Source organism: Azolla caroliniana, unplaced genomic scaffold, assembly GCF_043228905.1.
Source record: "Azolla caroliniana isolate FFs.n. ecotype wild unplaced genomic scaffold, voAzoCaro1.0.p SCAF_16, whole genome shotgun sequence".
NCBI lineage: Eukaryota > Viridiplantae > Streptophyta > Polypodiopsida > Salviniales > Salviniaceae > Azolla > Azolla caroliniana.
In genome coordinates, this window is record NW_028230451.1 from 1377244 (window position 1) to 1404778 (window position 27535).

At 38.2% G+C, this 27535-nt stretch overlaps 1 protein-coding gene across 2 annotated transcripts; it reads right to left on the reverse strand.

Annotated features, from left to right (window-relative positions):
- Positions 1 to 565: 565 nt before the first annotated feature.
- On the reverse strand, positions 566 to 26289 carry LOC147853474 (amino-terminal region of chorein). Of its 2 annotated transcripts, XM_087332566.1 has the most exons (21): positions 26176 to 26288; positions 25361 to 26083; positions 19811 to 19899; positions 19466 to 19569; positions 19262 to 19325; positions 15944 to 16029; positions 15794 to 15860; positions 15622 to 15684; positions 15370 to 15534; positions 15192 to 15285; positions 15027 to 15106; positions 14882 to 14957; positions 14767 to 14810; positions 14619 to 14686; positions 14382 to 14467; positions 8105 to 8262; positions 6682 to 8011; positions 6349 to 6602; positions 1934 to 2158; positions 1677 to 1833; positions 566 to 1037 (listed from the first exon to the last, which is right to left on the reverse strand). In XM_087332566.1, exons 2-21 carry the CDS (start codon positions 25470 to 25472, stop codon positions 736 to 738), a joined length of 3624 nt encoding a protein of 1207 aa, XP_087188692.1. In that variant the 5' UTR covers positions 25473 to 26083; positions 26176 to 26288; the 3' UTR covers positions 566 to 735. The 2 variants fall into 2 exon arrangements, with proteins under 2 accessions (XP_087188692.1, XP_087188691.1); XM_087332565.1 differs by having other exon boundaries at positions 25361 to 26289.
- Positions 26290 to 27535: the final 1246 nt, after the last annotated feature.

Below are 27535 nucleotides of genomic sequence, written 5' to 3' on the forward strand. Positions count from 1 at the left end.
CGTGTGTGACAGAATTGGACAATGACATAAAAGAGGGGCAAAATATTCAAACCTTACAGTATTATTTTCAAACATTGGTTCTAGTAAGCAAACATGTAATGCCAAATGTTAAGGACCAAGCTATTAGTGTGCATGATGTCAAACTAGAATTATGATCGACCTCAAACACTGCTTAAGACAACCTTTAGATCCAATAAGCAAATCCATAATGTAGTTAACCTATAATCAATTGTTTTTTCCGGCTTGACTATTGAAGTGTCTTATTTCACACATAAGGTAATGCTTTCATGTTGTGCTTTGGAATGCTAGCTTTTTGTATATGGTGGAGAGTGCTGATGCAATTGGTTGTAGTCAATTGCACATTTATTTATAATTGAAATTGCATAAAATCTAGTTGATTTCATAGGATTAAAAATACTATAATGTACAAAGGATTTTGAATTTTGCAATATACATTCTAAGCTTCTTACATCCACTAAAAATGCTTTTATTCCCCATACCCATTTCACAAACCTTATTGATAATGGGGGAGAAAATAAGAGATGAATCAATTGGAATGAAGCCATAAAGAACAATGAGCACATTATATTATGGTAGTGCATCATCGTTTACATCATTTATTTGCGATCAAATAGAAAATAGAATCTTCAAAAGAATAATGAAATAGAACCAAAACACTAATTTACTCTCTATATAGACAAAACTACAGCCTCACATTGGATTGATCAATTTCTACTAAATGACAGACCGTGACCTCATCACCGTCTCTTCCATTTCATTGAGTTGGCAAGCTAATAATGATAATTCATGTGATAGCTCTTCAATATTCAGACAATCACCATTCTTTACCTTGTTGCTAAGCTTTGAACAGATTTCCTGAGAGCTGGCTATGGCTTGATCCAATTTACTCAAATTTGAGGCTAGGTTGAACTCTTGACGAAGATTTCCATTACAAAACTGTACAGAACCTATGCTGCTGATACTGCTTCGTCGTCCAACTCTCTCTGGTGTAATCAATCTATCTAAGCTTCCACTTCCTGAAGAATATAATAAGCATGGTTTCAAGTGAGAAATCATAGAATATAAAGTTACAAGTAATAAATCATGGAATAGAAGGTTGCACGTAATAAATCATGGAAGACAACAAGATTTCAACAAGTAAAACACGGAAGCTTTTCCTCCCATTGAAAAAAAACGAAACATCCTAAGATTCCCTTATGTTTATGCCTATTTCTTGATATGCCCTTAAGTTCCCTTTGAAATGGCCTTGGGTTAACCGATGCACTATAAATTAAAGCTACTCATTTTCTGTGGAGATCAACTAGCACCAAATTAATTCTGCTCATTCGAGAGATCAGCACCCAATTAATCAAGGTTAGTATAGGGATTAGTACCCAATAGTGATCATGTTAGAGTAAGACGTGGTTTTATTACCAACGCCATTAATATTCACATTACCAATTTTATTCCCATTGAGAAAGTACAAAATATTGGGGGGGGGGGGGGGGGGGGATATCAAAGGTATACTTTCTATTCATTGATTGAAGTGCAATTGAAGACTTAAAATAACCACAAGGGCATCATGGGAGATCATTGAACATAAAGGCATTTAGGAATTTTCAATATATATATGTGTGTGTATGTGTGTGCAGTGAACTACAGAAAATTTGCATTACCAATGTTACTAAGCTGTTTGATTGCTGCTTGTCCAATAGAGCTCTGTAATTTCAAAAGCTGCATCAAACCAGCTGCAATTCTGCTAGCTGCCTCTATTTCTAACCTTACTGTTTCAATCAGATATTCAACCTCCTCTTTTGTAGCTTCCACATGAACCTATATGATATAAAGAAAATAATATAAAATTAGTTGTTAGTACTTAAACTTGGGATAATCAACTTAGACTTATAAAATTGAATAGACGACATGTACTTACCGGATTCTTGATGCCAGATCGTAACTTCTCAATCACCCAGTGTCCCATGTGCATATCAGTGTTCGTGACATCCTTGTTAAGACCAAATAACACCTCAATATCAAGCCCATTTTGCATATGACTTCTTGATTTTTCTGGTTCATCACTTATGAGATCTGCTGAAGATGCTGTTTGCATGCCATTAAGAGAAGATGGCTTTATGAATTCAAGTCCATCAACTGCTATCTATACCCAGGAACACAATTAATTGGTGTTGGTGAAGATAGGAAAACTAATATAGATGGAAAAAAAAGAAACCATTATATCAACTTCATTGAACCATATAAACTGTAATTTCAAGAATGGTGTACATGTATACAACCAACTTGGACAGAAATGCGAAACCTGTCGAATTATTCATGGCCGAAACCAAAAGAGTCGATCTTGCTTGAGGGAGTCTTTGGACTCTGGTTCTAACTTTATCCATTTCTACCTAACAGGTTTCTTTGGGGCAAAGAGTATACATACACACATTGGCAAAAATATTTCAAGAATCACAAAGCCTTTCTTCTGGAATTGATGACATATAATGCTGTGACACTGCATATGTGGTATTAGTTGTGTGGCTTGTTAACATGATCAGTGGGAAAACGTTTTCCTGCACACAATTTGGAGGTTGGATAACAATTACAACGATGGGCCTTCTCAACATGCAAAGTCTGCACACTTACTCTTCACACTGACACCTCATTATGCACTTGGATGGATCATGGTACCTTACTCAATGCTAATATCCAGCCTTTGTCTTAGCTTTCTTGGGACATATGAGAAGTTTTGGCCATCTGGCGATTCCTAGAGAGGCTATTATGTATCTTACATAATCACCTTTTAGTAATTTGCAGACCAAAGCCTCATTGATGACCATTGATAGCCTGCTAATCCTAGTCTATGCAAAAACATTGATTCCAGCCAGTGCTCGCTAAAGGTGATGAAAAAGAAATAGCAGCTGAATTATAGTAGTTCTGTATTAGATGCAGCCTAGTATCATGATAAATTTCTAAATATATCAAAGGGCAAAGTTAATCTGGGAAAAAACAAAGAAAGAAGAAAGATATATTAATGTTTTTGAAGAGGCCAAAATGGTCTATGAAGCCAAACCAGCGATTTCACCTTAAAATTGTTGTGCCATCTTTGAGAGCAACAAACCAAAATAAATATAATTAAACTAGCAGAACTTCTTGGGGTACCCAGGAATCTCATTAGTGATGCAGTTCACATTCTGAACTTCAATGACCTGAATCTATTGCCTTCAAAAGATCTCCAATGTGGGCTGGTCGAAGATGGCCCATTCTCTAAAGCAAGGCAAGCATCTTCAATGACCACGATCCTTTTGTTGTCCACATGGATGTGACCTTACATGCATGACAAAGAAAGACAGAAAGAAAGAAAGGAAGGAAGGAAGAAAGAAAGATATATTAACGTCTTTAAGAGGCCAAAATGGCCTATAAGACCAAACAGGAGAGTGTTGTCTTGTCTTTGAGAACAACAAATCAAAATAAAATAAATATTACTCAATAAATATAAAAATAAATCAAGATAAAATAAATATTACTCAATAGTGTTCCTCAGATTCCACTCCTTGATGACACAATTGGCAAATTCTCTCTTCTAGAGGTAGTCGTGTATATCTGCCCACCTCAATCTGTAACTGATGTGATGAAGTTTGCAGCTGCCCTATCATACTCTGCAACACATAGGATAGATGTATTGAATCCATCCTCCAATGTGTGTAGAAAGTGTGTCTTGTAGTGGGCCATCTTCGTACCAAGTGATATTTTGGGGCTGATCCAGGTTATCTTGTTTTCCACGTTAATAATATCAGTCCGGATCACACTATTCTTTTCCACTTTGGTCATATTTCGAAAGGGGAGAGTCCAAGCTATATTGGAACAGGGGTAGTGCATTTATGCTTATGCCATGTGACTGGAACCATTGCTGCATTTCATCATACCAACAATGAATGTCTCCATTTTCAGCCAGTTGTCTTGATAACATAAGTGCCAACCTTGGATACCTTCATGTCACTGATCGGAACAATGCCTCGGTGATTATAGGTGCTGCTCCCATCTCTGCCCGGATTATATCACGGGGCACCGATACTTTACTCCTTATCATCCGGACACTAAAGGTCTCTCTAAAGTTTTCCAATGATTTTCCTTGTTATGACTTGGTCCCCACGTCTCTACTCCATAAAGAAGAGTTGGTGTGACAAGTGTATCAAATAACCACAACTTAGTTCATGGCTCTTGGAACTGCAAATATGCACATTGTCTCTTGAGAGCACCAAGGGCTGCATATCCATGAGAAAATTGGGCACAAGCAGCCTCCCGTAAGGAGAACCTAGGCCCAGTAAATGTTACTCCTAGGTATGTGTAGGAGCGTGTGTATTCCACCTTTTTCTCTCCCAAGAAGAATACCGTATCTGATCTTGTTACTAGCAATGGGCCCGGTTTCGGCTCAAACCGAACCGAACCGAAAAACCGTGGCTTAATGGTTTATAGGTTCAAAGATAAATAAACGGTTTGGTTTGGTTTCAAATGTTACTAATCGCTTTCGGTTTGGTTTGGTTTGGTTTTGAATTTATCGGTTTATTGGCTTATCGGTTTCTGTTTATGTGGTTCGGTTTAAAGGTTTATAGGTTAAAAAATACTCAAAAATATTCTCTATAGGCTCTAACTTTCAACTTTTAATTTTAAACTCTTGTTTTAACTTATTAAATTTTATATGTATTATATGTAGAGTCTCCTTTTCATTTATGATGATCAATTATGATAAATATGATGATCAAATTTATGATAAGTATAATGATCAAATTTATGATAAGTATAATGATCAAATTTATGATCAGTATGATGACCAAATTTATGATAAGTATGATGACAAATTTTATGATAAGTATGATGTCTGTGTACAGTCATCTACAAAGGTGATGAAGTACCGGGAGCCTCCTAGTGTTCGCTTACTGGAGAGTCAGAAATCAGCACAATATCATTAGCATATAATAATATTTGTATAGCTATACCTGCTTGGCATGCTCCTAAACCCCCAAATCTCTCTATGTAATGTTATGCCCCTTTGCAATGTCCTGGTTGAGAGTCCATTGTGTAGCCCTTGATTGACTTGTAGTATGAGTAGGAGTGATGGGGATAGAGAAAGTTGTGGTTGTCCTTTGTTGATGAGCTTGTCTAGCCACAATGTCTCTTGAGTTCTAGCAAGAAAATCCCCAAGTGTCATTGGTCCTTATATTCCATTACCTTGAGAGTGAGCCAAACCCATTCGTAAAGAGGTAACGATATCTCCCTCGTATCTCATAAAAAACAGTACAATGACAGTGTTCTTCAGATTCCACTCCTTGACGACACAATTGACAAATTCCTTCGTCTGGAGGTATTCATGCATATTTGCATATCTTCTAGGATGGATGTATCTCCATATAAGAGGGCCTGATGATGAATCCATTCTTTGATGTGCATAAAAATTGTCGTATAGTGGATGATCTTCCTACCAAGAGATGTTGTAGGACTGATCCATTTATTTTGTTTTCCAACTTGGTAATATCAGTTTATATTGCTCTATTCTTCTCCACTTTCGTCATGTTCAGATGGGGAAAATCAAAGCTATATTAGAGTGGGGGTAGTGCATTTATGTTTATGCCATTTGACTCCAACTGTTGTAGGGTTTCAGCATATGCACCAACCTTGTTCAGAAAGTTCTTTTGATAGCATATGCACCAACCTTGTTTCAGCATATGCACCAGCAGTGACTATCTCCATGTTCAGAAAGTTCTTTTGATAACATATGCACCAACCTTGAATACCTTTATGTGGGATCTCCATGAGGCACCAATGCTTTTCTCCTTATCATGTGGGCAATCATTGAGCCTAAAGGTATCTCTAAATCTTTCCAGTTATAAGATTCTGTCCCTAGGTTTTTATTCCATAAAGAAGAATTGGTGTGACGAGTGTATCAAATAGCCACAGTTTAGTTCTTTGAACATCAAATGTGCACATTGCCTTTCAAGAGCGCCAAGGGCTGCACACCCACGAGAAAGTTGAGCACTAGCAACTTCCCGTAAGGAGAACCAAGGCCCTATGAATATTACCCTTAGGTATATTGTGGGGCCTTGAAGTTGGCTATCTTAAAGAAAGACATTGTGGGGCTGACCCATGATCTTTCATAATCCAATTTAATGATATGGGGTTACATTATAATCCAGAAAAAATGCAGATACAAGATTAGTTAGATCAATAACTTAATTTGCTATTTTGCCACCTTAAGTCATCATCCATTCTAGATTACCCAAGAAATCCTACAAGATTTTCATAAAAGCATATTTGCTTGATCCACCTGAAAGAATGCTTGAAAGCGTAACTTACAATTACTTTTTGCATAGGGTGTTTTGGGCCCAGATTGTTTTCTTGTTGGTTCACATCCTCTCGATTACCTTCAGCAGAAATAGAAAGACATTGAAAAGCTGAGTGCCAGCATTTTTCTCTTCTCGTTAAAGCATTTTCAGTTGCCTCTACATCCGCCTCCAAGGCAAAAATCCAGTCCCTCAACTGGATATTAACATCAAGTTCATCAGGAATTCCAAGCTCCAATTGTAATTCATTTTCTAGCCTCTCTTCATCTGGAAAATGATAGGTTAGGAGACATTGTTATTGATTAAGCATAAGCACATAAATGCAGGAAATTTGGCCAAAACGCACCTTGTTTAATTACTTGCGATGGAGGCTTCAGAAGTCTAGCAAGAGGGCCATTAGATAGATTCTGTAAAATTCTATTGAGCCCCTCACCAGGTCCACCATCTGGTCCAAGAACACCGAATCGATGTAGGAGAGCTTCACTATAAAGCATACCACCACCTAAACGAATGCCTGATATTTTAGTGATGATTCTGAGGCTATGGCATTCAGCATCTTCAGGCCTGTAAGGAATCACATTTGTAACATCTACATCAACAAATAGTGGCTTTTCATTCGGATTAGACGAGTTTCCATTGCAGATGGATTCATACTTTCCATTGCTTATCCAAAAGACTGGCCTCATGGTGCTCTCCTGCACTGAAGTTGGCCCAAATGAGAAAGCTGACATATTTTTGGTCTCGACACACTCTACCAAAGCATCTTGCCAAGTCAGTTTTGACATAATTGCAATCGCACCACCAAGCGTTCTGTGGGTTACTTTTAAGCGAATTTCACTCCCTGATACTTGCACGAGAGGTAATCCTTGAGTTCCTCTATGACCAGCAACCGACTCCAAGAATTTTAGCTCCAAGGTTCCTAGACCCAAACATACAGCTGTATCACTTGGTGCCATCTCAAGAATGCTACTTAGGGAATTCAAACTTTTTACAGACGAAGCTCTCAAAAGACTATCACATGGCTTCACTTTCTTTGATGACTTCATCACTTTTACAACGGATTCATTCACTTTCCCCAGATATTCATACATTTTCAGCACAAAAAATAGTTGCTCCACTGATGTATTCGAAGTCAACTTCTTGCAATGTACACCAAATCGTACTATTCCACCCGGGGGTGGTATAGTCAGAATTGGATCACCATCTCCAGTTACCATTGCCATTTCAATGCATGGTTCTGTCATTTCAACACAACTCCATAAACTAGAAGACCAGTCTCTTGCAGGCTGACCATTTGATACATCAAAATTACCCATTTCAAGAGCAACTTCCATATGCATTGCTCGCATTACGCATTTCCTCTGGCTCGCATCAACAGGTTGCCCTTGCCATAGCATAAAACATGCTGGATCTTTCTCTAAATCCAATGTTTTCAAATTCAGAGATGGTGATTGGATAAATATGAAATCCTTTACATGCAATCTTGCCCCTTTAAATTCATCATTGCTAACATCCGTGAACACTGCATCTTCCATTGGAATCATAAGATCCAACTGTTTTACTGTTAAGTACACTGACTCTACTGACGTTGTAGGAGTGACAACACCCCGCTCAACAACAATGCCATCCGCCAAGAAAGAGGCCAACCTCAGGCATGATTCCTCATGTAGTTCAACCTGCAATAGAAGATGGGTCATAATATAAATAACTACATGAATCTGAATCCTCAAATATCAATAAAAAGGGGTAAAATAACTCCCCCAACTGACCTTCACAGGTTGGCACTGTACCACCATTTGCGATGCCAAAACTGGAGGTGCAGGTGAAGGATTTGTCTGTAGTGAATACATACATAGAAGAGGTGCCACGACACTTTTTGTGGCTGGGTCACTCAAAGGATAAATTCTTGGCCATAATTTGTCACTGGCTGCAAAATAGAGAACACATCTGTGATGTCTATATCAGGAACAAAATCTATGATAGAGCATATAAGGTCTTCAAGATAAGCTCATGATGATCATGAGGTGCCAACTCGCCTACCCATAAATCGTGCAAGGAAATTAGTTATATATAGGCCCATAGAATTAGCACATTCATGCATCAATGAACTACTTTTGACACCTTACTCAGAAAGTTAGTCTCTTATTTCCTAAACTAAAGTAGGCCTACTTACAGGGGTCTAAATGCTTAAATGGAACATCGGTAATTAAGCATATACTTGGGAATCAAGTAATTTAAACTTCCTTCAAACAAAATAGGATTAATGAATAGATTACACTTGTAACCACATGATATGGCATAAAAATCATGAACCTTGAATTCCAATCAACCTCTTATGTCTGACATGAATCAAAAAGAAAGAAGGAAAGAAAAATACATTAACATCTTCAAAAGGCCAGAATAGCCTATAAGACCAAACAAGAGATTCCTTCTTAAAATGGTCTCTCATCTTTGAGAACAAGAAACCAAAATGTAAATAAATAAAAATAGATGTGACTAAAGAATCCCATCGTCTATACATCTAAGATTCTGAAGTAGGATAAGTTGTAATTTTTGTCTTAAAAGATCTCTAGCATAGATTGTTCAGAAAGGAGCAAGAAAAAAGAAGATATATTAACATCTTTTAAGTGGCCAAAATGGCCTATAAGACCAAACAAAATATTACATCTTAAGAGAAGTCCATAGTACAGGAAGCACTTGCAACACTAATGACCTTTATTTGTCAATGGCATGGGTGGTGAGATCATGGTCCATGAGGCAGGGGCCTATGTGCACAACAAACTGCTATTGCTCTATTGTAACCCATTTGCATTGCCCTATTTGGGAGCCCACCTGTGTAGCCCTTGATCGACTTGTAGCATGAGTAGGTGTGATGGGGCTAAAGCAAGTTATAATTGTTCTTTGTTGACAAGCTTGTCTGGCTGTATTGTTATTATCCAACAACTTCTCCTTGTGTTTATTCAGTTCTAGCAAGAATATCCCCAACGTTGTTGGTTATTATATTCCATTATCTTTTGTAGTGGGCCAAAGCCTTGGTTATTAGGTGTGTGTGCATCATATCTGCCTACCTCAACTTTGACTGATGTCATGAGCTGTCCTAATACACTGTGTAGCACATGACATAGATGATAAGGCCTGATGATAAATCCATTTTCCAATGTGTAAAAAAAGTACCTTATAGTGAGCCATCTTCCTAAAAGAGACATTGGGGGCTGATCCATATTCTTCCATCATCCAATTTGTTACTATTAATTTGAACCATTGTTGCGTTTCAGCACACCAAAAATGTTTGTCTCCATGTGCAGTAAGATGTTTTGATGACATAATTCTGAACCTCGAGTATCTTCATTTAGAAAATTCCTAAAGACATTGGATAAGTGCATTACTGATTATTGGGCTGCTCTCTTTTCCGCCTGAATCATATAATGTGGTACTGATGCTTTGCTCCTTATCACATAGGCAAAAACTATAACTTAAGGTCTCTCCAATTATTTCCACTTTTTTCCTTGTGAAGACTCGGTCCCAATGTTTCCATTCTGCAGAGAAGAGTTGGTGTGACTAGTGCATATCCACAAGAAGTCCAGTACAAACAACCTCTCATAAGGACACCTGAGGCCGTATGTATATGAATGTGTGTATGCCACCATTTGTATAATTACCATTTATATAATTACCTGAATGTTGTGTGGGCAACCTCATTTATATAATTACCATTGTCGCATAAACACGCGTGCATGTGCTACTCAAGCAGGACCACGGGGGAACCAGGGAGGATGTGATGTGTGAGAAGATTCTTCAGAATGCCTTCTGGATCTCCTTGTGTAAATCTCCCTTTGTATAATTAGTGCGCAAAGACTGAGGCATGTGCATAGGAGGTGAATGAATGAGGTGAATGAAAGAGGTGAGGTGAGCGTAGGAGGTGACTGCCGACAACTGCTTAACCTCCTCACTTTCACACGCACACACTGGCATAGGGTAAGTACCACAAGATTAGAGTTAATAACACAACATTAGCACTAATGTACTTGACTAGCACTACAACACACGAGTGGCTCAAAATGTGTTTAGATGGAGAAATTTTCTCTTTCTTACAACGAAGCAGTTTCACCTAATGATGCCACGAGTACAATGGGTTTTACAAGGATTAATGATTTAGAAAAGAAGAACGATCTGAGGCTTGAGCTTCCAGTGAAGATGAGTCAAGTGGACTGCCGAGACTAATGTTGTGAAACTAGGAAAAGGGGCAAAAAAGAGGCACCCACAAATATGTAAATATCTATTAAAGAAAGCAACTATATAATAGCCTAGTGATTAGGGCCATTTACTATGTACAAAGGGTGCAGAGTTCAAATCTCTACTAGTGTGAATGAAGGAATTATTCCTTTTTTTTAAAGCAAAGTGGGGCTAGTTAGCATTCAATGCAAAATGGGGCACCTCTTCCAATAAAAGGAGGGGAAGAGGAATCATTTAGAGGTTCTTTTTTGGAGTGACTTTTGGAGCTCGACCTTGGGATTTTGGTGTTAAGGTATATTGGAGCTCGACCTTGGGAACTTGTCATGGACAGATAAAGGCCATTATCTCCCGTCATCGCAGGTGCTTCCCTCGCTTTGGAGACCTTTCCATTCTGGATTGACCTATGCTAGAGATCTTTTGAAGACAAAAGCTACAATATATCTAACTTGAGAATCTCTCATGTGCTGAAAACCAGATTCCCTTGTCCTTTTTTATCTGATTTACTTTTATATTTACGGAGTAATATTTATTTTATTTTGATTTGTTGTTCTCAAAGAAGAGACAACACTTAAGATGTAATCTCTTGTTTGGTCTTATAGGCCATTTTGGCCTCTTAAAAGACGTTAATATATCTTTCTTCTTTCTTCTTTTTTCTACCTCCTCTTTCTTTCTTTCTACCTTCTCTTCTGCTTTGAGGTTTTGCGGACTTCTTCACCATAAAGCTCATCGCGCATTGACGATTTCGAGAAGGGGACCGGCTAGCTCACACACTCGTTATTGAGGGAAGCAGGAATTGACCCAAGAACACTACACCAACTTCAAGGTGTTGATGCCGTCGATAGTGGTTGTGGTCTTGATGGTTCACTTGATTCACCCTCACATTTTGGAAGCGTTTGTGATAAATGTAAAAATTTTGTTAACTATCACTTCATCTTCTCTATCTCTGTTTCGACTTTGGGGAGGGTTTTTCGGTCTTCATTTGGGTGAACCTACTTTTATTTAAAGAAGCTTTTATTCTCTAACTAATCGGTGTATCTAGGGCCCCGCTCTTGGGTTCCCATTGTTAATCTGTAGTAGTTAGTGCTATACTCGAGGGATTAGCAATAACCGTGCATTAATCACCCTTACACCGTCTCTTACGAGCATAACCGTAACCATAGTTGTGGGTTAATTTGTAAGGATGAAGGGTCATGATTGAGTTATCTCAATCCTATGGTGGGAAATAACTTCAGAGTGTCTCATCACTGGTCTACTTTTTATAAAAAAAAGCAACCAAGTGAGAAACACAAGGGCCTAAGGTTTGAGCCTATATAAGATGGCTAGCTACCTTCATGAATGAGCATCTCTTTTCTTTTATGTTTTGAGATGGATACTCTATTAGTGTGGCAAAACTCTAGCTTCATATCCGTGTGCCTCCTTCAAACCCAAGGCACGATCCATGTCGGTATACAGTAGTATGGGACACCGGCGGGGGACTTGGATCTGTCTCTCACCTTTGCCAGGGGGTGGTCAGGTGGACTGATGCCCTTTCTTCCATATTTTGCTTAACATTAATTAAGAGTCTAACACCGTCATCATGTGTGTGTGAGGGAGTGAGGAGTGTCATATAGTGCCCATTGCTTAGGCATTGGCCTCGTATTGAACACTGGCCTCGTTCAAACATTTGCCTCACTTGAATGTTTGCCTTGCTTGAGTGTTCGGTTCGTTTGCCTCGTTCGAACATTCACCTCGTCCCGACCATTCATTTTGCTTGAGCATTCACCTCGTCTAAACATTCGCCTCACTATGACCGTTATCCTTAAACATTTGCCCTTCCTAACTCAAGGCCCCCATGGTCCTGCTCGAGTAATACAAGCATGCGCGTTTATGTGGCACCGCAACTACTACTGATGGCAACAACACCGCGATGTTGTAGTAGTTTCACCTGGCTACTTCATGCTCCCTTCAATGACCAGAGTAGAAGGAGAAGTAAAACAACAATATACCTTAACACAAAAATCGCCAAAGGTCAAGCTCCATAAATCCCAAAAAGAAGAACCCCTAAATGAGTCATGTTCCCTCCTTTTATAGGGAGAAAGAAAGAAAGAAAGATACATACATAACGTCTTTTAAGAGGCCAAAATGGCCTATAAGACCAAACAAGAGATTATATCTTAAGTGTTGTCTCGTCTTTGAGAACAACAAATCAAAATAAGATAAAATAAAAAGTAAATAATACTCCGTAAATATAAAAATATATAAGATAAAAAGAGACGAGGGAATTTGGTTTTCGACACATGTGAGATTCTCAAGTTAGATATATTGTAGCTTTTGTCTTTGAAAGATCTCTAGCATAGGTCGATCCAGAATGGAAATGTCTCCGAAGTGAGGGAAGCACCTGTGATGGCGGGTGATAATGGCTTTTATTTGTCGATGGCGGGAGAGAAGCACTTCATTTTGCATTAAATGCATAAAGAAGAACCCCTAAATGAGTCTTGTTCCCCCCTTTTATAGGGAGAGAGGCACTCATTTGGCATTAAATGCATACTATCCCTCTTACATGAAAAAGGAATAATTTGTTTATACACGCTGCGGACATTTGAACTCAATACCATTTTATACATAGTCAAAGGCACTAACCACTGGGCCATTCACCTTTGAAAGATTCTCAAGTTAGATATATTCTAGCTTTTGTCTTTGAACGATCTCTAGCATAGGTTGATCTAGAATGGAGAGGTCTTTGAAGTGATGGAAGCACATGCGATGGCGGGAGATAATGGCCTTTATTCATCGATAACAAGGGTGGTGAGATTGTGGTTCATGGGACCAGGGCTATTGCTATTGCCCGATCTATTGTAACTCTTTTGTTATGTCCTAGTCGGGAGCCCATTTGTGTAGCCCTTGATTGACTTGGTGTCCTTGAGTTCTAGCAAGAAAGTCCTAGGCATCGCTGGTCCTCATATTCCATTACCTGGCCAAAGCCTTGCTTAAAGAGGCAATGGTATCTCCCTGTTATTTCATAAAAGACACTACAGTGACAAACATAGCGTTCTTCAGATTCCACAACTTGATGACACAATTGGCAAATTCTTTCTTCTAGATATATTCGTGCATATCTGCCTACCTCAATCTCTAACTGATGTGATGAAGTTCCTAGCTTCCCTATCACACTGCGCACTGCATAGAATAGATGTATGTCCATATAAAATGGCCTGATGATGTATCTAAAAAGTGTCTTGTAGTGGGCCATCTTCTTATCAGTACACCTATTGTGCCAGCCACAGCCTCTGACACCCATTGGGAGATCGCACATTTCCTGACATGGATTCACAATGCATAGATTCCCCATTGTATATCTAGTCGCTGCATGAGCTGAGCACATAGTAGTGTCGAAGAGTTTTCAGAAATCCACAAAGCAAAGCAATAAATCCGCTCCTTCTGGGCTGTCCTCAATAAGGCCTCGGAGGGTCAACATGTGATCAAAAGTTGTGAACCCCTTTTGAAAACCTGGCTGCCTATGTGAATGGCAACCATTACTCCTGGCCCATAAACTTAATTCTGAATCTAAGATTGAGCCATATAATTTAGCCAAGCAAATGCGAATCACAGAAAATAACAATGTCAAAATTCATGTCAGATGTACCATTACGATTCTATTGGATGGAACAAAGGTTCTGATTTCCAAACCATCCATATGGATGACATAATATATATTTACAAGCAACAAGAAGAGTGGAGTTCCATGGTTGAAGACTCTTCAGGATAGTATTCCATTGGTGCACACAGAACAAATCTAACTGTGGAACTCAAAATAACATGGGAGTCAAAGATTACCAAAATTTGGGACAGGAGGTAGTTCATAGGATCTGTCCAATTTTACAGGCTGCACCAAATTATTACATGAATGTGAAAAGGTATCTCTGCAAAAAAACAAGGAAAAAGGGGAAACCTCAGTTAAATAAGCTTAATCTTAGACTCCAAAACCAGGCCAACTTTTAAATTAGCTTATTCAATGAATCACGGAGAAATTATGTATTAGAGACAACAAAAACATTGTACAGATTACACTACCTCAAAAACAGATCTCCAATGTAAATACGAGCCATTGTCTTCGTTTCTTGCCCATTGATTACAGTTGACTGAGCATGATTTTACAGGATAAGAAACATAAGACCATACAACAATTTACAAGCAATAAAGTTAATGAAATAATGCTTGCCCTCATATACTGCAAATTGTGCAGAAGAAATTCCAGCTGAAAATCTGTTTGACATCAAAGTCACAGAGTCAGAGAAAGAATGCTTAGCAAGATCTTTGATGCTTAAAAAACTAACCTGCATCTTTGATGCATAAAAAAATATGATCCACAGTCACTGATACAAGAGAACGCCCTGCAGCCTCTTCTCCTGACTACAAGAAGATCCCTAGATTAGGCCAGGACTAGGCACATTCATCTCTTATTAAAAATCAAATTGCCACCTGTGAAGCTCTGGGGCCAACATCTGCTCTGTTCATGCATACATACATTCCAGTCATAAAGCGAAGAAGTGCTCTTAATCCTATAGGCCAGGAACCACGTTATGAAACATTATGGGGCATAACCTTCTGCGGATATAGATGAGCATATATGACCAACAACTTTACCTGGCTCACTCAATGCAGAACACATTGCCTGTGGTATCTGAACTTGGACTTCAAGTCCAAGTGGATTGTTTTGTTCTGTTCTATGCATTGTGATCTGTGGCTTGAAGGAAAATCAAGGTTTGAAATTAGCTTTTCTTTCTTAAATATCCCAGGAAGTGGAATCATTTTAAGATATTACATGGGCCTTTCCGGAAATGTTGTCAAGAAACCGTTCACCACCAAAAAACATCCTTTTTGCACCATCATCATCAGCTTTTTTAACTTTTGTATCCATTAATTGCTCATCACTAAACATATCTGGATGAGGAAGTAAGTCTACTGACAAGGACTCCCATTCTAACATCTGAGCGGAAAAATGATTGTGTTAAGTCATGTAACATGATAAAAGTTATCTGAAAGATGGATGGTTTATGTATGCAACGTTCCCAACCTTAAAGACATAGATGCATTTCTTGTTATTGGAGAAATCGCGAGCTTCTTTCAGGTTCACAACCTAGTCATGCCACAGAAAAGAAGATGCCTCAAGGAATCTATAGTAATGAAACATTATAATACCCCTAATAGCATGGTCCCATTTTTTAACTGGAAAAATATGAGCTTGCCTGCCAGGCTTCATTCGTAGTGTACAGGATCAAGTTGCGGATTGTTATGGCAGCAAGTGGAGGTGTCCTTCATTCACAAAAGAATCATCTAACTTCTATGCTTCTCAGAACATATAAAAAAAGAATGAAAATACAGAGGACCCCTATTACCAAGAGGCTCCTTGACCTGTCATACCACCACGTGTCTCCAATGATAGGTTCACAGTCCCTACTTGAAATGTCATACCATCTGCAATCTGTATAAAAAGAAAACCATGGGAAAGTTGTTTTATCTTATCATGGCTTAGGAATGGGTCTTCACTACTACATATGCTAGAGATCTTTCGAAGACAAAACTTACAATATATCTAACTTGAGAATCTCACATGTGCTGAAAACCAGATTCCCTTGTCTGTTTTTATCTTATTTACTTTTATATTTATTGAGTAATACTTATTCTATTTTGATTTGTAGTTTTCAAAGACGAGGCAGATGTAATCTCTTGTTTGGTCTTATAGGCCATTTTGGCCTCTTAAAAGACATCTGTTTACATTCCTTATACAGAAACCCTTGTAAAATGTGAGGTCAAATACATCTGTTTTATAAAAAGTATCCTCTCAATTTTTTCCTTAGTTAAATTTATTTTGGTTTGTTGTTCTCAAGACGAGACAATATTTGAAGATGAAAAGGTACTATATGATATCCCCAGGCAGCCCCCATTCCCTCACCCATATGGCTCATGCCCATGTGAATCCACCTTTTTTACTCCACAAATTGTAAGAATGCTCCAATTTCTTGCACACATCTTTAATAGAGCTATGTGTAAAGGTTTCCCTACTAGATGAACAGAACATACTATTGTGCCAATCATCAAGAGTGGAGACCCCATGATGCCGACGAACTATACGACAATCATGAATGGCCATTACTTGCCTAAACTACATGGCTCAATCCTAGAGTCAGAATTAAGTATATGGACAGAGTGAAATGGTTGCCATTCAGTTTGAAAGGCAGGCTTTCGGAAGGAGTTCATAACTTCGGATCACATATTGACCCTTTGAGCCCTTATTGCGGAGGGTAGAGCTCATAATAAGAGGGTTTATTACTGCTTTGTGGATTTCTGAAAAGAATCAACAAAGTGCCCCTACAGATATGCAATGGCGAATATATGTACTGTATGAATCCATGTCAAGAAAAGTGTGGCCTGCCAATGGTTTGTAGGAGGAGCTTGTGGCTAGCACAATTGGAGTAAAACAAGGATGGTTTACATAAAGAGATTCGGGGGTTTGCAAGTATAGCCATATAAATATTACTATATGCTGATGATATTGTGCTGATTTCCAACTCTTTGGAGGGACTACAAAGATATCTAAACACCTTACAAGCATTTTGCACACACAAAGGTTTGTTGATAAACATGGATAAAACTAAAGTATGGTGTTTAACACAACTCAAGCATGGGTAACAAGATCAGAACTAGAATTCTTCTTGGGAGAGGAAAAGGTGGCATACATATACTCCTACGCATACCTAGAAGAAGATTCACATGGCCAAGGTTCTACTTACTGGAGGCTGCTTGTGCCTGACTTTCTTGTGGATATGTTGCCCTTAGTGCTCTTAAAAGACAATGTGCATATATGTAGTTCCAAGAGCCACAAACTAAACTGTGGCTATTCAATATAATTGTGACACCATCTCTTCTCTATGGAGTAGAAATGTGGGAACCGAGTCTTAACAAGGCAAATATATGGAAAGATTTAGAGAGATCTTTGGTCTCAATGATTGCCCACATGATAAGGAGCAACGCATTGGTGTCCCATGATATAATCATCAATAATTATTCTGATCAGTGACTAGTATCCAATGGCATTGGGAGCTTCCTAAACAGAGGTACTCGAGGTTGGCACTTATGTTATCAAAACAACTTGCTGAACATGGAGACATTCACTGTTGGTATGCTAAGATGCAACAATGGTTCGAGTCACATGGGGTAAGTGTAAATACACTACTCCCTTTCCAATATAGCTTGAATTGTGCCCATCTAAACATGACCAAAGTGAAAAAGAATAGAGTGATCCGAACTAATATTATTAACTTGGAAAACAAGATAGCATGGATCAGCCCCAAATATCACTTGATAGAAAGATGGCCCACTATAAGACACCTTTTACACGTGTCAGAGGATGGATTCATCATCAATCCATCTTATATGAACATACTTCTATCCTATGCTTTGTCCAGTGTGGACATACATACTTAAGTTCATAAACAAAGAAAAAACACAACTTTCTTTAGCCCCATTGGTCCTACTCATGCTACAAGTCAATAAAGGTTACACAAATGGGCTCATGACCAGCACATAACAACGGGGTTACAATAGATTGAGCAATAGCAATTTGCCACGACGTGCATGTAGGTCCCGGCCTCATAGACCACATTCTTATGACCCGTGTCGTCAACAAATAAAGGCTATCATCTCCCACCATTACAGGCCTCACTTTGGAGACCTCTCCATTCTGGATTGACCTATGCTAGAGATCTTTTGAAGATGAAAATTACAATCTATCTGGCTTGAGAATCTTACATGTATCGATAACAAGACTCTTTTTATCTTATTTACTTCTTCTTCTTTTACATGATAACATTTATTTTGGTTTGTTGTTCCCAAAGATGAGACAACACTTGAGAATTAATCTCTTGTTTGGTCTTATAGAAAATTTTGGCCTCTTAGTAGACGTTAAAATAACTTTCTTTCTTTCTTTGTCTGACTTGAGGATATTACTTGTATAGACAATCTTGGATTCTTTAGTGCTTATATTTTTTATATCAGTTATATTAGATTTGGTTTCTTCATCTTCCCATGGAGATGCTTGAGAATGCATCTTGCCCTCTAAAGCTACTATAATTCCTCAGTTTATTTATATAAGAGGCCCATGTCAGGCAGCTCCGCTCCTTTGTGTTTATATATTGTCTCTTTCCAATGTTTAGTACAAAATATAAACATGAGTTATTAGACAAGAACATGAATTCACATTTGATGAGAACCTAGTAGGGTGCCCAAAATCATATGTATATCTAGGAAGCAAGTTTAAGACTGACAATTCTAAATGATAAAGGCAGCATAGGAAATATTCAAACATGGCTTTGCTGCCTCAGGATCCCTAGACTTGTTACCATGTACAATTTTACCACAACACTCCTCTATGGGGCGCCCATGTGGGAAATGCTTTTGTACCATATGAAGAGGGAACCACTGACTGGATATGATGGGCCTGAAAGGATGTTACACATGTTCTATCAGTTTTTCATAAGTTCATACAGCCTTCTACATAGCCTATATATATCCATAAGTGTAGCATCTCTTAGGCAAATCTTGTATTTCTATCCTCCAACTCATGTTCCTCTTAAGTACATACCTTCCTTTCATTTTGTATGCCTACCTAGCCTTTTCTAGGTTTAAAATTAACAGACATCATATAAATAGAGAACCTTGTCAGCAAATCCATAACTAGTGCTTTTTGTTGTCGTTGATGTGCTGGAAGTGTTTGTGGATCTGCAAAATTCAAATTGTAAATCTCAGTTTGCATATTTAATCTTAGGAAAATGACCTTTTGTTTATTTATACCAAGCATAAGACTGTCACAAGCCAGTTTTGTGTTATGAAATTCATATAGGTTGACAAAATGGCCTTACATTTGTACATCTGGCTCAAAAACCGATTTCTCCACAAGCACAATGTCCAATTTGTCAACTTGTACTACAACAGGCTCCGTCTGTACATTAGAAAATGGTGGGACCTGCAGAAGAAAACAACCATGTCATGCTCAACAATTATGAAATGAAGTGAGACCACAAGTTTGCATCCTCTGAATCTTCTTATATAATGTTTGTGAGTTCAGACCATGATCATATCAGAGGATATCTAATTTCCACATCTTCTAAGTTTTGATAGCAAGAAAAAAGAAGACATAAGAATTTTTACTTATCTATGAAGCTAAATTATGACCCTATAATGACTAACCAAATACTTTTACGTACCTTGAGTTCCAATTTGCCAACCCTTGCTTGTAAAACAAGCAAAGTTGACGGTAAACCAATGCTAGCATGTAGAACCTCTCCGTTGATATCTGTAAAACATTCATGGAATAGAATTAGCATTCACACATGCGCTCCATAAATGTGGAAATTTTTATACATTCATATCAACAAACTGATTTCCCAAAAGAATTTCATTTTTTTTCATGCACTTGCTGTATAGAATGCAAATGCATGAGAAGTTGTTCATTTCACGTAATTCGGTCATTTATGTGTTTTTCATAACACATTTCATGTCGTGCCACATAAAGATGGATTACCTATAATCAGTTGAATTCCTAATTCATGACAACAACTTTCACACGACAGCATTAAACGGGGAAATCATCCATCTAGGAAGAACAAGATGTGGTTCCCAAAGACTGGTTTGATACCAGTGTTTTTCCTTCCCTGAATATAGGCCGGGCCCCATGGACCACGACCACAACACCCTTGTCAACGATAGATAAAGGCCATTATCTCCCACCATCGCAGGTGCTTCCCTCGCTTCAAAGACCTCTCCATTCTGGATCAACCTATGGTAGAGATCTTTCGAAGACAAAAGTTACAATATATCTAATTTGAGAATCTCACATGTGCCGAAAACCAGATTCCCTCCTCTGTTTTTATCTTATTTACTTTTATATTTACCGAGTAATACTTATTCTATTTTGATTTGTTGTTCTCAAAGACGAGACAACTCTTAAGATGTAATCTCTTGTTTGTTCTTATAGGCCATTTTGGCCTCTTAAAAGACGTTAATATATCTTTCTTTCTTTCTATACTCTAGTGTTTTCAGAGCATGCATGGTCATTCTGGGTCTGTGTGTGTTAAGGATAATGGTTATAAATTAATGAAACCTAAAATAAAGAAAACACCTAAGTGCCAAAACATGAAAATACACACAAACAACCATTAAGCACTCACACTAAGTAATAGAACAGTTTCTATTGCGATCGATTAAAGAAAGCACCAATAAATAATGGTAGAATAATAGGAATAGACTTAACAGTGACCAAATTAGAACAAAACTTATGAAAATCATAAATAGACCAGCAAAGTTTAGCATGGACGGAAAAGTACATGCGAAAGTAGACTTGAAACATGACCCCAAGGACTCTCCTCATGTACCCTTTGAACTTTTCCCTACATGCACAACCAATTTCTATTACCGGATCTAGTGTAAACCCTCTAGTATGTCCTGGTCAAGAGCCCATGTGTGTAGGCCTTGATTGACTTGTAGCATGCATAGGAGTGATGAGGCTAGAGAAAATTGTGATTGTTCTTTGTGGATGAGCTTGTGTGGCTGTACTGTTGTCCTTCAATAACTTTTCCTTGTGTCTCTTGAGATCTAGCAAAAAAAGTCCTAGGCACCGTTGGTCCTCATATTCCATTACCTAGCCAAAGCGTAACTTAAAGAGGCAATGGTATCTCCCTCTTATTTCTTTAAAAAAAATACAATGACAAACAGTGTTCTTTAGATTCCACACTCTTGATGACACAATAGGTTTTTGTGCATGTTTGCCTACTCAATCTCTAACTGATGTGATGAAGTTTGCAGCTGCCCTATCACACAAAGCAGTGCAAAGGATAGATGCATGTCCATATAAGAGTTCCCATCCATGTTCAGCAAGTTGTTTTGGTATTGAACCCTTTTAGAGGGGGGGAAAAACCATAAATCGAGAATCTACTGCTGCTTTGTGGATTTCCATAAAGGCTTCAACATTGTGTCGTGTGCTTACCTCTTGACAACAACTAGAAGACCTTGGAGTCCTAGTAGATATGCAGAATGGGACCTATGCACCATATGAATAAATGTTAGGAAAAATGTGCACTCCTATTGGGTAGTTGGAGGTCATGGCTAGCACAATTAGAGTAGAACAATGATGCTCACTTTGAGACACTCTCTACAGTCTTTATATAGATAAGATCTAAAGACAAATAGATTGGGCGGTTCAAGAGCAAGTTTAGCAAGGGTTTCTATACCTATTGTTAAGGGAAATAGTGTATATTCTTTAAGCTTTAACAACCTTATAGTGCTCAATATTGCTCATTTAAAATAATGGTTATAGGCCAAATATATGTCAGAAACATGGGCATATTATCATTTGTGGGGAACTACTCTTTATTAAGTAGGAATGGTTAATGGTCAACGGGCTTGTAAAGTGAAAGGAACCCTTAAGGGTTTCCAACTTGATTAAAAGGGCAAGAGCTCTAATGTAAGAGAGGCCCTCAAGTGCCCCAACGTTGGAGCTACCTTTTGGTCCTCATTCTCTCCCATTTGCATCCACTGAGAGTCACTTTCCTCAATGCAGCATTTCCACACTAACTAATCAAGATATACATATTTCAAACTTAGTAATTATCTACTTCATTGAAACACCTTAGACATCTCTTATGTCGTAACTATCTATTTAATTAAAACAATCATATTTCTTAATTAGTGTAATGACTAGTTGCGTTAATTTTATGTTAAGAAGCCTTTGAAGCTTTGAAGGTTGCATGGATTGGAGACATAAGTTCTTTTATGTGTTGATGTATAATGTGGTCTTTGTTATTGGGGAGTGACACCCCCCAAACCCTCAGTTAGCCCACTAATAGGAAGGCGGCCCCTCGAGACTCGATAGTGACCCTTGGAAGTGTAACATTCCAAGGTATGATTCGTGTTGCCCCCTTGGGAAAACATTCACCAATATTACTATACCCCAATGTCATTGTATTGATATTTGACATTTAATTGCTTTAAAGTGATTTTGTATAGAGAAGGATTTGTCGGCCAACCTTGATAAAACTAAAGCGATGGTGTTTAATACCACTCAAGCATGGGTAACAAGATCAAAACCACATCAATAGATAGATAGATATTGTTTAGCATCCATAAAGAGCCCAATATTGACCCATGGAACCTGAGTACACAAGTATTATTGATGTTTGTCTCCTTCCAATAACAAGATTCTTGAGAATATATCCAACTTGAGAATGCCAATAATAAGATTCTTTAGTCTCTTTCTACCTTATTTACTTTTATGTTTACTTACTAGCATTTATTTTATTTTGATTTGTTGTTCTCAAAGACAAGACAACAGTTAAGATGTAATCTCTTATTTGGTCTTATAGGCCATTTTGGCCTCTTAAAATATGTATATATGTATGTATGTATCGATATATATATATATATATATATATATATATATCTTCCTAAGAAGGGATATTCATATTTTGAAGCACGTAGTCTCTATTTGTCAGAAGGGTGTAGCACCCAGACTTCCACGAAGGTCACCCATTCCAATATTGTTTAGGCCCAAGCGCGCTTAATTGTGGGGTTCTGATGGGATCCAATGCATTAGCTCCATTTGTTAGAAGGGTGTAGCACCCGGACTTCCACGAAGGTCACCCATTCCAATATTGTTTAGGCCCAAGCACGCTTAATTGTGGAGTTCTGATGGGATCTAATGCATTAGCACTGGTATTGGGAGAAAAGGTGACATACACACCATTCTACTAATATTTAGGAGTAACATTCACAGAGGCTCGGTTCTCCTTACAAAGGCTGCTTGTGCTCATATTTCTTGGGGATATGCAGCCCTTGGTGCACACATCAGTTCTAAGAAAAAGAGCTAAATTATAAATGTTTGATACACTTGTAACACCAACTCTCCTATACAGAGTACAACTTTGGGAACCAAGCTGCCATAGGGCTTATAACTAGATAAATTGAACCACATGGTAAGGAGCAATGCATTGGTACTAAGTGATAATCCGGCTGGAGAGGGGAACAGCCCCAACAGTAGCCAAGGCATTATTCTGATAAATGACTGGTATCCAATGGAGTTGGGCACTACCTGACCAAGGTACGCAAGGTTGACACTTAGGTCATCAAAACAGTTGGCTGAAAATGGAGATAATCATTGTTGGTATGCTGAAATGCAAGAATGGTTCTGGTCACATGGCATTACTGTAAACATAGACTCTGATTCAAATATAGCTTGGATTTTCCACACCAAAACATGACAAGTGGAAAAGAATAGAATGATCCAGGTTGATATCATTAAATTGTATCATGAATCAAATGCAAAATAAGCAGCAAAGCAATCATATGATAAATAAAGGTTGGATATTTCACATGCTAGTAGCCTAATTCCTATTCGGGGAGGAGGTATGGGGAGGATATCCAAAGCATAATGAAAATGTCTTTGAGAAAGTGTAAATAATACTTTGATCATGACACCCAATGATCAGAATGACCACCCCTTACTCGATGAGGCCAATTGAGATCAAATCCACCTTGTATGGATGCGTGATCAAGGTGAATGCAATACCAGCATCAGATACCACTATATGCATGGCATTCTAGCTAGAAACTACAGAAAACAAACAAAAGTCAAATTCTCTCATCCACTTGGGCACATGACATCCAAAACTGTTCAAGAAGTGGTGCATGGATGACCGACTAGATATTATTTGTAATAAATATGGGTGTTGTAGACTTTAAGCTCTATCCTGTCAACATCATAAAAGCCACACGAGAAGCAGGAGAAACAAGCAATGGATTGGAACAGATCTGCCAATTGCACGAACACAGGGTGTAATTGCAAGAACACTATGCTTGTCATCATGCCATTTTCTATGAAATAAGGAGATAACCCTAACCCTTCAAACAAGACACAGAGAGAGAGAGAGAGGAGTTAATATATCTTCTTTCTTTCTCATAAGCCTAGAGCACGAGGACACTTACCAGGAGACATCTGAATGCATCCAACATCATCGTCCCCAACCATCCACAATGAGATGGAAGATAATTATCTTACGAGCCAATAGCCATGACCTTGCCATTGAGAGTAGAATTTGAAGGAAAATATTTTTCTCTAATCCAAGGTATACTAATTAACTCATCTGAGAAGAAGAAACCTACACCATCATAGCTGTTCCCAATAGTTAACTACAGCAAATTAATCTATGTGTTTCTGTGTTTGCATTCACAAGAGGTTAAATAATTTCCCAAGGGGATCGTGTCCCAAGATGGTCGTTATGTGGCAAGCGGGCTTGCTCTTTATATTTATTGCATGTATGTTAAAAGTGCATATCTGTGTATGTCCTTGTACACGAGAAGGATGCCATGGCCTGAGATCAAGGATGAAGAAAATTTCACACTAAACTAGAAAGTGCTGTATATGCCAACATAAGGATGGAATCCCCTCTAATCATCACAGATTTCCAGAACAGACTCCAGGAACTCCTCACAAAAAGCAAGCTGAAACTTTGTCTTCAAGGAACCCTATCTATAGACGATCACTGATGAAGCACGCCTCCCTCTGACCCATCAGTGAAGAAGTCTACCATTTCAGTGTTTTTTCTTAATCAAGGTCTTAAAGAGCATATATATTTTTGGCGTCTCCTTCAAGGATGAAAATATATCATCACCATCATCTCTAGGACAATAATACGTCGTCATCATCATTGTTTCTCTCTCAACACACATATGCTGCATTATTGAAAGCAAAACGTAGAGCATACCTAAATTGCATAGCTCAACTGTACGTCCCTTAAGCTTGAATTGATCCCTAGTGAATGACTTGAGCCAATATTTCAACTTGGATTCTAGAGCCCTCGCGAGAAGGGACTCCATTGCTTTTGATACAGACCCTTCTCAATCAATCAATCACATCCTCTGGGTAAGATCACGAAACACAGATTTGCTGCCATATGCTTGCCATGTAAATCTCTTCAATAGATCTCGAATTTTTTCCAAAAGAGATCCGATATTAATTCTAGAAGGATACATTCTTCAACATCTTGAACGGACACATTTGCTTTCTCAATACAAAGAAGAATGCTGTCTCCTCAATAGATCTTTGGGTGCTGTAGAGGTTTTAGGTGCTTTCGATTTTCTGAGACCTGCTTGTACTTTAATGCAACAATTATCTGCTAACCCATCTACAGTATTTGAACTAAATTGCAGGTTGTATCCTAAAGCACATTGTTTTTGTGAAAATTCATCAGAGAGATTGACGCTACAGATTCAATCGACAGCTTGACTGCTCTCCAGATAATCCACGCCAGGTCAAAAAAAAATCGAGAAAAATTACCAGAGAATTTCAAGTATCTGGTACAGGTTCAATGGGAAAGCTTCAGGTAGAATTATGTTCACATTATCGGCGCAACACAAAACAGTGTTCTGAAAAGTCGCCAGAAGAGATTAATCTAGGACAGGTGCAATGGAGAAGTTCGAATTGGCTTCTGTTCAGATCATTCATGCAAAAAATGAAAGATTTTAAATGCTGCATTCTCTGCTGAAAATCTACCAAACCAGAATTGAATGGAATTCTTACAAGAACGTGCATAACTTTCTCAGAAAGACAATATAAGTTGTTGCATTCCAATGGTGAGAATCTGGCGAGAGAATTTGAATCTCCAAGGTTCAATGGGGAGATCTATAAAAGATCGGCTTCTGCAATTCAGCAGAGCTACAAAAAACATCCTTGACGAGATTTCACCAGAGAAACTGCGGGAGATTAATGGGAAGGAATGGAGCCACAGCAAGATAAACCAGATCATCCACGCAAAGAAAGCTGGAGCTGAAGCAGCAGCGTTAAATGGAAGGCTTTTCTTCTTTCTGGGTCGACTGCCGATCGATCTCCTGCGCAAAAAGCGAGTGCTGATTCCCTTTTTACCCTCCACGTTTATCTTGGCATATTACGCAGTAAAGTATATCCTAATTTCCAGAAATACCCCTGCCCATTTCTTTATTTCCCAATATGCCCTTCTGTTAAATGCCTGAAATACCCCTGGATTTTCTCTTTATTTCCCAAAATGCCCTCCCGCGTTATTTCTTTATTTCCCTACCATGCCCTTTCTGTTATATTTGACCGAAATACCCCTGTGATTTCTGTATTCTCTCACCAATGCCCTTTCTTCTATATTTGCCTGAAATGCCGCTAAGTATTTCCTTATCTCCCACACGTAACCTTTTTGATATATCTCCCTCAAATACCCCTAAATATTTCTTTATTTCCAAACATGCCCCACAATTACTTCTTTTTTTCCAATATTGTTATTTCTATTATATCCCCCCCAAGTGCATTTTTCTTTATTTCCCAATATGCCCTTTTGGTATATGCCACGTTGAGAGATACCCCCAAATGCCTAAAATACGCCTGTATATTTCTCTAACCTTCCCGAAAATACCTTCCTAAATCTTAGTTTCAAAGGTAACAATTTATTTGATGCCCCATGAGCATCTTGGGAGGAACATGGAAGAACTCGAAATACCAAGTGAATGGAATTTCTCAAACTTATGTGAGGGTGATATGTGTTTGTATACATGAGATAGAATAGAATATTTTCACCCTTAACACTAGTTGTGTTACGTAAGGATAACCGCCTTCACTAGCTCTTCTCCTTGGTTTACTTATTGATGAATTGGAAAAAATGGTTGATAAGTTTGTAAAATAACATAACAGAGAAGTTATAATTGGGAATGCAAATTTGATGCTTTTGTTACAACAAATGGTTTGTTTCTTCTGGAAAATACTTTAGGAGTTGAATAGTATTCTATGTATCGAAAAACTTTTGTGTGCACAATAAGTTGACTACCAATAGCTTTAGCCTCTAACCATGCATATGGGGAGTCTTAACAATTAAGGATATTTATTCCATGCATTGGTTCAATAATTATCCACTTGAAATAAT